At 41.6% G+C, this 13,538-nt stretch overlaps 2 protein-coding genes across 2 annotated transcripts in view; one reads left to right on the top strand and one right to left on the bottom strand.

The window, feature by feature from the left end:
• Window positions 1-1,296: 1,296 nt before the first annotated feature.
• Window positions 1,297-4,062, bottom strand: LOC121870381 (acyl-coenzyme A synthetase ACSM3, mitochondrial-like). Its single transcript, XM_042372192.1, is given in 2 exon segments — window positions 1,297-2,470; window positions 2,473-4,062. Coding segments are annotated over 2 exon segments (1,710 nt in total). The 5' UTR covers window positions 3,707-4,062; the 3' UTR covers window positions 1,297-1,994.
• Window positions 4,063-9,755: 5,693 nt separating this feature from the next.
• The window catches only part of LOC121870379, a 60,774-nt gene continuing 56,991 nt past the window's right edge, over window positions 9,756-13,538 (top strand). The window contains exon 1 of the mRNA XM_042372190.1: window positions 9,756-9,917. Within this exon, the coding sequence (XP_042228124.1) occupies window positions 9,881-9,917 (37 nt within the window). The 5' untranslated portion in view covers window positions 9,756-9,880. The remainder of the gene's footprint in view (window positions 9,918-13,538) is intronic.

Raw genomic sequence — 13,538 nt, 5'->3', positions numbered from 1 at the left:
GGTTATACTATGTCATAACCAATCATCAATATCTTTAGTAATAATAAGATAGGATCACGAATACGGGCAGATAATTGCACTACATTTATTTGTCAGAGCTTCCATACGATGATTTACAATTTGCATGGATATATGATTTACTCACGTTCACGCTGTAATAAAATTAATCTTCTAAAACAGAATTTTCTTGGGACACATATGGTTACTCTACTATGGGTATGTCTTAACAGAGCCTTAATTCTTCAAGTGATACATTTACTGCCAGCCTGGATTGCTTTTGTTGCAACCAGGCTTCATCCTAAGAACTTCTTCCCACGGCCATAACAACAAAAGGTACTCTTGGGTTACACACATAGTCTCGCGTCACTGACAGTCACTGTGGGCGGTTGTGCAGCAAGTAGAACTGGTAGCGTGACTTGAATTAACCATTAGGTGCAATAGACCAGCCTGGACTGCTTTGCGCAACAGGCTTCCGCGTGATATTTCCGCAGGGATAACAAACCCTAGGTTAACACACTTAGTCACCGTGTAGGTCACGATGACGGTGTCGTGCAGGAGAACTCTGTAGCGTGAATTAATTAACCATTTACTATAGGTTTGATAGGCCAGCCTGGATTTTCATGCCGCAGGCATCCACCGTGATTTCCGCGGGGATAACAAACCTGGTTGCTCGCTTAGTCGTGTAACGACGGTTCACAGGGCCGGTCGGTGGGAGGACTCTGTTGGTGTGGTTTGTCCCCCCCCTTCAGGAGGGAGAGGCTGGGCGACGTCTTAACTAACCCATGGCTCAGGGTACTACTTAAAATAGGGTTTTTGGGTGTAAGCGATGAACAGTACAACACTGTTTCACTGCCCACCCCTAAAGGCTGGCTGACATACACTAATTGAAAATACATGTCCCAGTTATGCCTGCCCGGGCGTCTCATCTCTGGTAAAACAAACTTTGGAGTTGATTTGCGTGGGTAAGCTAACGCAACCCATGACAATCATCATCATCATCCAGGGGCCTTCTACATACACACCTCAAAGTAAGTGTACTTTACTACCTTTTTGCTGACTTTAGGCAATTTTCGGTGAGATGGACCCAATTGCCCAAAACCCATTGAAACAATAAGTTTGGTTACGAGCAACCTTCTAGAACAATTGTGCTCGTTAACGAGGGACCTAATGTGTGTGTGTATATATATATATATATATATATATATATATATATATATATATATATATATATATATATATATATATATATATATATATATATATATATATATATATATATATATATATATATATATATATATATAGTCCAGTACAGTACTGTACAATGGAAACTTTAAAGTTCATTCAACCAATGATACTCCAAATCATCATAAGCTTTTTCCAAAAGGGTCCTTTCCTTAGCCTCAACCCAGCAAGTCATGCTTAATACACTATTGTGTCATGTTTTGGCTTATATGAACATCCCAACATGACACTGAATTCCAAGTAGCTACCAAGCATAATTTTTTTATCCCTCCAATATTTATTGTCATGAAATTAATTTTACTGCTGTAAATGGTTTGGGATCATCTTACGATTTGCTGAAGCTTATCTCACCTGATGATTAACCATCCAAATGCTAACCAAACCTAATCTCCCAGGTAATGTGAGGATGTTTGATCATTAGGTGAAATAAGCTGGAGGCTAATGTAGAACTTCCAAGTGATGCAAAAAAATAATGGCGACACATAATGGAAAAAGCAATCAGTGGACTTCAAAATACAGGATGTCATTCACATCACCTAAAATGAGATTACCTGGTATGGACACAAAAATATTCTCATTGCTTGTGACCTAAGCTAATGTTAACACAGTACTGTAATGTACCTTGATTATCTTACTGTGAGGTCTACACATATTTCTTTGCTGGTGTTAATTTCTGCACCTTACTTTGGGAGGGCAACCTCTAGGTTTATTCTTTTTAGATGTCTATTTCAGGCCCCATTCCCGATTCTTCAGTTCCACTCGTCAGATTTTTTTCCACTCACAGTTTTTGGAAGTGTGTTTACAAACTCTATTTTTCTTGGATATTTGTAAGGAGCTGTTGTCTTCTTAACGTGATCTTGTAACTCTGCCGCCAGAGTTTGGGGATCACAATCTTTAAAGTCGCTCCCAAGAACAATAAAAGCCTTGACCACTTCACTTCTCAGACTGTGAGGAGAGGAGACTACAGCTGACTCTACAACTGCAGGGTGTTCCAGTAAGGCAGACTCTACCTCAAATGGTCCAATGCGATATCCAGAAGACAAAATGATGTCATCTGCTCGTCCAACAAACCAGAAGTAGCCATCATCATCATAGTATGCTCTGTCACCAGTCACATAATAGTCACCAACATAAACTTCGGATGTTTTCTTCTCATCAGAGAGATATTCTCTGAATAGTCCCACTGGATGACCCTCCTTCAGTGACACTGCTAAGTGACCTTCCTGGAGGGACCCAATTCCTCTTGCTGGTCATCAATCACCTTCAGAGTGTACCCAGGTGCAGGTCTCCCCATGGAGCCGGGCCGCACTTGGATACCTTTGAATATACCACTTATTAGTGTTGTCTCAGACTGCCCATATCCTTCATATATTTGAAGACCAGTGTATTTTGTCCATAACTGCATTGTTTCTGGGTTGAGTGGTTCACCAGCACTAACACAATGTCTCAGGGATCGGAACACATGCTTGCTTAAATTGCATTGTAGCAACGTCCTGTAAACCATTGGTGGTGCACACAGAACTGTTACAGGGTAATGACACAGACTTCGAAGAACTTCTTCAGGATCAAAACGTGGCATCTGATGAACAAATGCAGTAGCACCAGTCATAAAAGGAGTATAGAGACTGCTCCATGCTGTTTTAGCCCAACCTGTGTCAGAAATATTCCACATGATGTCATCTTCCGTTAGATCGAGCCAATATTTGGCTGCTACAGTATGGCCAACACCATAACTAGATTGAGTGTGAGGAACCATTTTTGGTTTGCCAGTTGTCCCAGAAGTGAAGAAGAGTTGAACAATATCATCGCCTCTGCTGGCAACACAAGGCCTCATTAGTTTTCCTTTAACAGACTCTATAAGATGATGGTAAGACGTCCAACCATCTAGGACATCATGGTTTTTTGGAACAAATATTCTAAGTGGAATTGAGCAAGTAACTGAATCAAGAGTGGCAGCCGTATCAGCGTCACAAATAAGACAATCAGCACCAGAGGCAGCAAGGCGGTGAGCCACATCGTTTGGAGTGAGTAAGACAGTACCTGGAGATATTATGGTTCCACACCAAGAGCCAGCAACATTTACGACCCACCACTCGGGAATTTTGGGGAGGATGACCAGTGCACACCTGGGTGGCACTGGATCACTAAGTGCTGTGGCCAATGCCTGGGCTTGCTGGTACAAGTCATGGTAAGTTATTACATTCTGATCCTGGCCATTTGTGAAGAGCAATGCTGGATGCCTCGGCTTTTTGTCAGCCCAGAGACCAACAATATCTCTGGCAAAGTTAAAGTGTTCTGCTGGTTTCAATATTTGCTGACACTTTGATTTCATTTCGTTGTAATACCAACTGCTGCTTTGACAATTTTTCTGATGGCCAGACACAACATACCTATGAGATGTTCCTCTATTAATTAGAGTCCTCCAAGGCCCCTGGATAGATCGAAGCCCAAGGGTCACCATTTTTATAGTGTAAAGATCCTTAACCTCAACATAATGATGACAACTAACAATTACAAGTACATAAGTTCTTGAGGGTAGGTTATTTCCACCGACTATCTGCTAGTAATACATGGCAGTAATAATAAATAACAGTTGGTGCTGCTGTTCTTCAAAATGCAGAAACACAGCAATCAGCACACAAATATCATGACGAAACCAATGAACAATAGTCACTTTACTGGGCCCTGTAAGAATAACACTGACACAATGTTGACAAACACATTAATGTACACTCGACCAAATTTCCCTAGATACACCCTAAAAACCTGTTTTATCTCAAAAGTTCCCTAGGTACTTATCTATTTTACTTTTATCCTCTCCCTTTTGATGTGTATTTGTACAACACAGTACATGTGTTTGTGTTGGCCATGCTTGGTGTACAAAGATGAATCAATGTGAATTCGTATGATGATTTCACTAGATTTGTATCTATCCGGTCCGACTAATTACCCAAATGTTCCTAAATGTAGCCAAATGTAGCCGGAATGAAGTGAAATAATGGTCCTACATGAATAAATCGGACTGCTAATCACTTCTTGACTAGTATTTGGTGTCAAAAAGTCACAAAAAATTGGAAAACTTACTTTAATCTGAGTTAATAGATCGCGTGCATGTACCGAGGAGCGAGTAATTACCCAAATGTACCAATGTAGCAAAATGTAGCCGGAATGAAGTCAAACGATGGTCCTACAAGCGTAAATCACTGAATCACTTCTCTATTATTTGGTGTCATAAAGTCAAAAAATTGGTAAACTTAATTTAATCAGAGTTGTGTTAGGTTAGGTTAGGTACTCGATCTATTAACTCAGATTAAATTAAGTTTACCAATTTTTTGTGACTTCGTGACACCAAATACTAGTCGAGAAGCGATTGGCAGTCCGATTTATTCATGTAGGGCCATTATTTGACTTCATTCCGGCTACATTTTGCTACATTTGGGTAATTAGTCGGACCGCGTCTCTAGGCTTGTAGTGGATTTCTCCCCACAACGCTGTTTGTCGCTGAGTAGCCGACCCCACGAATTCCCCAGTGTGCCTCGTGGTCTGGGCCAACCAGCCGCCCACGGAGCGGGGGTCAACTATCTACCCACGCCTACCTCCGCTATAAAAGACCTGACCTCGTTGTGACCTCTCAACCCTCTCTCACCATGAACGGTTACGAGTTTGATAACGTGGCGCGGATACGTCCGGATAGGCCGACCTGCCCCAAGAAATTAAACCTCCTAGTTCTCAAGAAGTTCTTTGAAACTAATGAGATCGTGGGGATCACCAAGGTGGAACGACTGAAGCTCCATGGTGACATCAAGATCACCTTCGCCGAGAAGGGTATGCCCGTACGAATCCAGGTAAAAAAGCCACAGGTAAAAAAAAAGTTAACTATCGAATTCTCACATTTTTTAAGGTTAATATGTCAATCAGTTTCAGTAAAGGAATATGCAGAACTGATGGTAAATTAATGAGTTTCGCTTAAAAATTATAAAATAGAACAAAAACATTAGATTCTTTGTATAATCGGGCAACATCAACCTGGAAGGATTAAGGTAGGTCAGCTGAGGTCACTGTCAATAAATGACTGACTTAAATATTTTTGTTTGATTACCTTACTGTGCTTAAGATATTGAACAAAACGTGATTTGTTTTCACATACATGTAATGCCATCATATATAAATAGTGTTGTCAATGTATTGCCAGTTAATAACTGAATTAAAATATTTTCAGTTTTATTACTTTAATTGTTTATGGTACTTAAATAAACTGTGACTGACTTGAATATTGTTTTGATTACCCGACTTTCTTTCTTAACCAAAATTGTGACTTTTTTGTGACTTTTTCTTGTGCCTTTATTACCGGCCACCATAAATTAATTGTGACTTTTTTCCTGTGACTTTTTTTCCTAGCCAAAATTGTGACTTTTTTCTGTGACTTTTTTTCCTGTGACCTTATTACCGGCCACTGCCCGTACAGCTCGCGGAGATACCAGTGTAGGGTTTCGTGATATTATGTTGTCTAGCACTCAGGATGGATGGAAACTCTAAGGTGGTGGTTTTCATATAATATAAGTTATATGGTAGACAGTCTGGTGCTGGAGGTGCCGTGTGGTGAGGGAGCTGCTCAGTAGACACGTTCGGTGAGTAGCGTGTTGAAAGAGGTAGATGTGCAGGAGCTTCGTTAGAAGATGTTGCCTGTTGCTGGCCTCCAGGTTGAATGAGAGCGGACAGCGAGGAGCTTGTTTGGAGGAGGTGTTGCGTGTTCAGGAACGTAGAGTAGAATAAGAGAGCTGGTTGGTGAGGACGCTCAGAGAAGGACAGCTGGTGGGTCGCCATGCTCGCCGGCGGAGCGAGGACCGCCAGGCAGCGGCGGAGGAGGGGTGCGTGTTCAGGAACCGAGGCCAGAATGAATCTCAATGGAGAGACAGAGCTTATATACACAGCCGCCGAAGTAAACCGTGGGAAGTTGCTTTCTTGACTCCGCTAGGGAAGACGTGGCTGGTTGCTAGGATACTGTGGCATCTGGTGACGCCTCCCCTGGCCGCTCGTTTGGTTGCTAGGGAAGACGTAGCAGGTGGTTGGTTGCTAGGATACTGTGGCATTGGAATGCGGCTACGCAGTTGTAGGGGAGACGTCCACTACACCAGACATCAACGGCATTCCATTTAAAATGATTGCCTACAAGTGGGACAACCTGAAGCTGGAACTCCCACGCCGAAATTGCCCACGTGGACCAAGCAGAGCTGATTGAGCTCCTCAAGGGGCAACCAGTTGTGAAGAAGCTGTCCGACACCACTGCCCTCATCGGACACCATACAACCTACCCAAGGAGGCTCAACTGGCGTGGGTAACTGTGCCAGTCAAGCCCTACTGCAGACCGAAACGCTGTTACAAATGCCAGCACTACGGACACACTGTCAACAAGTGTGAGGCACAGGAGGGCACCTGCTCCTCTGTGGCAACCCTGGACACCGTTACACGGGCTGCCCCAACACAGTAAAAATGCGCTGCCTGTGAGGCCCACCGCCGATCGGACCTACCGAAATGGAAGGAGGAATGTGATAGCCAAGGCGAGATCGACAAGAAACTACTAAAGAGGCCCTCCTTGCTGTACGCTCCCAAGACAAGAAAAACCAGCAGAAGAGAAAAACCAAGAAAAGACACCTGCCACACAGAATCAAGAACACCACGAGGCCCGTGGAGCTGAAGCCCATGTGGTCAACTCACTGTCTCCGACTTCACACCTATGAGGACTTAAGACACGAGGAAGATGAACAACAAGACCCAAACACGAACGAATGGACACTGCAAGAGAGCAAGAAGAGGAGGAGAGTTAGAAGAAAATCCACATCAAGCTAAGAAGAATACCAAGGAAGAAGACCAAGACATTTCCTCCACACAAGAAAACAACACACACAATCAAGCCGACCAAGCACTGAGAATCCAAGGCCCAACCCAACACGCACCTGACACTTGACCTGACGCTAGCCTGACTCTGTCCTGTCGCCTCCCGGGCGTCCGCCGAGTTGCTGCTGCCTCCAACTTATACTCCCCAACGCAAGCGGTGTTTAGCCACTGCACCTATTCTCTCCTAAAATTCACTTCAATCCTTCCTTTATTCTTCCCTGAACCTCCTTTCCCCCTGTCACTAGCATTTCATGTTCATGATGTTCATGCTGTACGCTGATTGGCTGGTAGGTGCGCTGCCGGAGTTCAGTTGGGAGTTAGGGCAGGAGCCACTACAGTGTTGCTTGCTGGTGGCTGTGGGTAGTAAGAGTGGCCACCAGAGGTGTGGGTCGCCGGCTGGAGCAAGGGCTGCCAGGCAGGGTGGAGGAGGAGGTGTTGTTGAAGACGGCTGTAGGTAGGTCACAGGCGTGGCTGCACTTGTTACCAGTGTTTAGTGGCAACCACTACAGTGTTGTAGTGATTTCTCCCTACAAACGCTGTTTGTCGCTATGAGCGACCCTCGCGAATTCAATAGTGTGTGCTCGTGGTCTAGGTCAACCAGTGCCGCCATACATCACGGAGCGGGGTCAACTACTAAGCCACGCCTAAACCCCACTATTTAAGACCAGACCTCGTGGTGACCTTGTCTTTCTACCCACACCAACCAGCCAGCAACACACCTTCCTCCTCCGCTGCTGCCTGGCGGCCCTCGCCTCCTCCGCCTGCCTGGCGGTCCTCTCTCCTGCCGGCGAGCATGGCGACCCATAAGCTGTCCTTCTCTGAGCATCCTCACCAACCAGCTCTCTACATCACGCTTGTAACCATGCTGCCTTCCAGCATCGCTGCATTGTACATCCAATACAACATGTATATAGAGAGCATTAGAGTTTTTCTCCAACCCATCCTGAGTGTGAACCAAATATCCTGAACCCCACAAATGGTGACCCCTGAGATTCGCACTCACACGGGATGGAGGAGAAACTGATCACGCTCCCAGTCTTCAAGCAACATGGAAGACTGGCTTATCCACCCAGAAGCAGCTCATCGGCTCTACAGCTACTGTCTCTACACCGCAGGTTAGACACCTCAGCAGCTCTGCTACTCTAACCAGACAGTCGCTCCCTCTTCCGACCCCAGCACACCCGTCCTTCTCAGACGCCGACCCCGGCCCAGCAGTAACCCCTGCCGCCCCTGATCGGCCTCTGTCCTGAGTGCGGACCCACACACCCCTCTTTTCCCCTGCACCCCTGCTAGTGTCCTGCACCTGCTGCTGTCGTGGACCCAGCTGCTTTCACAAGCTCATCTGCTTCTGCTGACGCAGCCCCTGCTCCCTGACCCAGGTCCACACCCCAGCAGGCGCATCTGACGACTCTGTACCTGCCGTGAGGGAAGAACAAAATTCATCGCCCACACACCCTTTTTCTCCCTCTCTTCCCCACAGATAGTGTGTATATAGGCAGTTGTATCCAGCGACCGCCTATCCACGCCATCGCCGTTGTCCCACATGAGGCATGCACTGCCTGTTCTGCCTCACATGTGCTATGCAACCCTGCAGACAACAAGTCTCCTATAGCCACCTGGAGGGAAGGGGAGTATTGTAGTGGATTTCTCCCCACAAACGCTGTTTGTCGCTGTGTAGCCGACCCCACCATTCCCCCAGTGTATGCCTCGTGGTCTAGGTCAACCAGCACCGCCATACATCACGGAGGGTCAACTACTAAGCCACGCCTACACCCACTATTTAAGACCTGACCTGTGGTACCTGTCTCTTTCTACCTACACCAACCAGCCAGCAACACACCTCCTCCGCTGCTGCCTGGCGGCCCTCGCTCCCTCCCGCCTGCCTGGCGGTCCTCTCCGCCGGCGAGCATGGCGACCCACAAGCTGTCCTTCTGAGCATCCTCACCAATCTCTCTACATCACGCTTGTAACCATGCTGCCTTCCCAGCACCAAGATGCATTGTACATCCAATACAACATGTATTGTGAGTTTCCTTTTCCCACCCCATCCTGAGTGTGAACCAAACAACTTGAACCCCACAGTGTCATTGGTGAATATTTTGTTTTGTCTAAACTTATCACCCGAAAAAAATATAGAATTGTCTTCTACTATAAATTGATCAGGTTCTATCTACAGTTACCTCTGTGAAATGGTGTGTTTTGTGTGTAGGAAATTAGAGCTAAATATCAACAGAGCTGTAAATGCTAGTTGTAAACAGATTGAGTAATGCCCATGAGATGTGTATACACCTCAATTAGAATGGTGAGAAGTAGTTTTAACATTATTATTATTATTATTATTATTATTATTATTTTATTATTATTATTAATGCATGTATTTAAATATTATCGTACACTTTAAAGACAGGAAACTGAAGCGATAATCAAAATATCTTAACAAAACTCTGTATTGTGACAGAATATTCATAGACACGAGTTTTAAAGATGTGATCATTTAATGATTATTATTTTGTGATATAATTTAAAAATTGTGGTACTGTATTGATATCTCGAATATTTTTAATTTTGCTTTATTGATAAACGTGTAGGCACTGTAGCCTGTTGGGCTGTAGGCTCGTAGTTATTATAAACAACTATAGACAAGTGGGATGGCATCTCAAAAAACGAACTACTGAATTGTAGCAAGTTTTATTAAGCTTTCACATGTTTATATGAGTCTTCAACAGTTGATAACGTAAAGATGTCTATATCAGACCCATTAATTAAGGAATTAAAAGGTAAGTGTACAGCTGAATGTTGAGTATAATTATTATGGTCAACATGACAGGTGGTGGCGGCACTAGTACAAGTCAGTAAACGTCTACGATATATTGAAAATGCTTAATTGTAATGTGGGCAATTAAATTTTAGCTGGATTTATTTTTTGTAAAAATTGTCGTTTCGGTTATCCAGCTAATTTTAGGATTTTAAGTTTTACAATCAGTAGTTTAGACCATTCTAAGACACCTTTCTTCTATAGCTTTTCCATCGGAAATTTATATTTTCGAGTATTTTAATCCATAAAATTACTAAAAAATTTTGGTAAAATTATCGTTTTTGTCATCCACCTACATGTATTTGGAAATTGGGCAAATATAGAGGACTTATCAGCTGCTTCCCCACCCCTGTCTCAGTGACAGTAAGTTTGATCACAGCAGGTGTTAAATTATGCAAGATTATTTTACATTAGAGTATTTATTCTTTTTAGCACTCCCTCGAATTTTTTCATGAGATATTTGATTTCTGATGTATTTTGATGTGTTTTGTTAAGACCTGACCTTTGTTTCCATGGGAAATGCGTTGTTTTTTAAGAAAAGATTCAAGTTATCCTTGATCAAAAACGGCTATTTTCCATAAAAAACGAAGGTGATATATGAACAAAATAAATCCAAGGGCATCAGAAACCAAACATCTAGACCTGTCACTAAATTAACCTACCTTAACCTAACCTAACATAACCTAACCTCACCTCACCTAATCTCTGAGGGGGGGCCCCGCAGAGTGACACGCCTAACGGCTCCAGACAGCTCACGGTGGGACAAGAAATGGCGGGTGGAGATTTATTTATCTAATTTCTTAGGCGTTCCTCACTTGTGCGATTTTTCTGAAAGAAACATGTTTCCAAGAGGCTTCAAGGGTTGAGGAATGTATATATGAGGTAGAAATTGTCTAAAAGTAAGTGCTTCTATGCGATTTGAAGATGTGCTAAACCGAATAATAACCTACATTAATTTAGTTTAGCTTAGTTTAAGGTTAGGTGAGGTTAAGAATAAAATTGTCGTTTCGGTTATCCAGCGATTTTTAGGATTTTAGGTTCTGGAATCAGTAGTTTAGACAATTCTAAGAAAATTTTCTTCTTTGGCATTTCTTCCGCTCATAATTACTTAAAGAAAAAAAAAGGATAATCATCCTATTATTTTATAAGTTGTTAGAAGTTGAAATTATGTTTTTCCATTTTTTTTGTGTGTGTTGTGAATGAAGGTGACCTTCATTTCTCCCACTAATCATAACAAAGCCTATCCAAACCTAACCGAACCTAACCTAGGTAAAATTATCTTTTCGGTTATCCAGCAATTTTTAGGATTTAAGTTTTGGAATCTGTATTGCTTCCCTTAATTAGACTCGGGAGTTGTGGTCATTGGGGTCATCCTTCTCGTCATCCACAGGCCTCCCTAGCCCAAAGGTGTTTGTCAGCTTTATAGCTACATGTGTGTCAGACTCTAGCACATGCGGAATACAAAATACTAACCAACACATGAACATGCAGGAGCTCTCTGGGATGATGGTTACATTAACAAGAACTAAGAAAAAATATGACTAGTATTTTCCAAAAAAATAATGTGATTTTCTCTGAAATTAATCATGAGCAGAAAAATGGTATTGAAGAAAAGTGTCTTAGAATTGTCTAAACTACTGATTCCAACAATTAAAATCCTAAAAATCGCTGGATAACCGAAACGATAATAATACCAAATTAAGCTAGGTTAGGTTAGGTTAGGTTAGGTTAATTCAATTTGAACTTTTAAATAAACATGACAGTGAAATTGTGGCATTTTTAAATTCGTTTTCTATGAAAAGTCAGCGACTACGAAGTCGTAATTAATTACCGGAATTTGTTCAGAATACATCCAAAACCATGGGAAAAACAATGTCAACCTAACTTAACCTAAGCTAACATAACCTAACCCAACCTAAGTTAACTGAACCTAACCTTAAAATCCTAAAATTTGTTGGATGAATGAAACTATAATACCTTATGTTTGTCTTCTTAATACATGGAAAAGATGTGCGGGTTAACCAACAACTCTAAAAAATGTTTGTATAGAAGATACTAGCTGCTTGGGAACAGGGATTTGGGTTAACGGTAATGGTTGAGAACAGCACTTCCACCAGAAGGAGTTGTTCGATTTCGTTAATTTTTTCCACAGATGTTCTTATCATTTTTGTATGTATTTTAAAAGAGGCGACATTTACTAGAACCTAATAGAAACCAACCAAAGAAACCTACCAAACTTCCTCGGGTAAAATTATCGTTTCGGTCTTCCACCTAATTTAAAGATAATTTCAACCCAACCTAACTCTAGCACATGCATAATGCAGCATAATAACCAACAAATGAACACACATGAGCTCTCTCAGATGGTAGTAACTTGAAATCTTAAAATTCGCAGGATAGCCGAAACGATAATAATGCCCTTCCTTGAGAGGGAAGGGGACTGCAATATTAAACAGAAAGTACAGTATACTTATTTTGATATCTGGTACTAATGAAAGGGTTAAATTTAGAAGTTGCTAACACGTACTTATTTATTGAGTTGTATATAGGGAGAAAGAAAAACTAAAAATAATTTATTCCTAGCATTTCTGTTGGAAATGTGTATTTTTCGAATATTTTAACTGATAAAAATACCCTCAATATTAGTTATTCAAAGTGGGCTGCGATTTGAAGTAGAAGGAAATTTGTGGAGTAAAATGCTAAAAATAACACCAAACAAACTTGAAAACCTTACTTAACTCTTCCTAACTTGTAAAATTGTTAAGAATTGCTTTTGAGCTTATGGATTCTTCCTCATCTGAGCACCGAAAACAACACCATATCATACTAAACCGTAAACATGAATAAGGTAAACTTTTTATAGTTTTAAGATTTTTAAAGGTGAGGTAAAGTTTTCAAAAGTTTGTTTTGTGTTTTACCCCATATTTTCCCTGTACTTCAAAGCCTTGCTCACTTTGAACAAGTAATAATGTTGGTAATTTTATCAGTTAAAGTACTGTACAGTACAGTACTCAAAAAATATAAATTTCAAATGGAAACACTAGAATAAATAATTTTTATTTGTTTTCTCTTTCTCCCTATATAAGACTTAATATATAAGTAGGTGTTGACAACTTCTAAATATTTACCAATGAAAGTAACTTTGTTGAAGCGTCATGGTGTAATTTAAAAATTTTTGTGGACGTAAGAGTATGCTCAGACCAAGCAGATCGGTTGTGTGCAAATTGAGCACACGATAACATGTGCTGACCCGGCGGATTTTTCGAAGGAGTATTTACGGTAAATAAAATATGATCAGGTTTTCACTGTTTTACCCTGCAGTTTCCCTTCGTGCCCTGCCCACGACAAGTGATTTATGATCACATTAAGAAAAATACTAAGAAAACAACAACATTTCAGGGTATATACAATAAAAATTTGTTTGCCTATTTTAAAATATACTTACTACATTATAATGATAAGAATATCTGTGGAAAAAATTAACTAAATCGAACAACTTCTTCTGGTGGTAGTGACTTTTTTGTCCTGAACTTAATCTCTTGACATGATGTCTGCTGGCAGTACCATATTGACTCCTTACATT

This window comes from Homarus americanus, unplaced genomic scaffold, assembly GCF_018991925.1.
Source record: "Homarus americanus isolate GMGI-L3 unplaced genomic scaffold, GMGI_Hamer_2.0 scaffold40856, whole genome shotgun sequence".
Taxonomy (NCBI): Eukaryota; Metazoa; Arthropoda; class Malacostraca; order Decapoda; family Nephropidae; genus Homarus; species Homarus americanus.
This window is presented reverse-complemented; position numbering and strand designations above follow the sequence as displayed.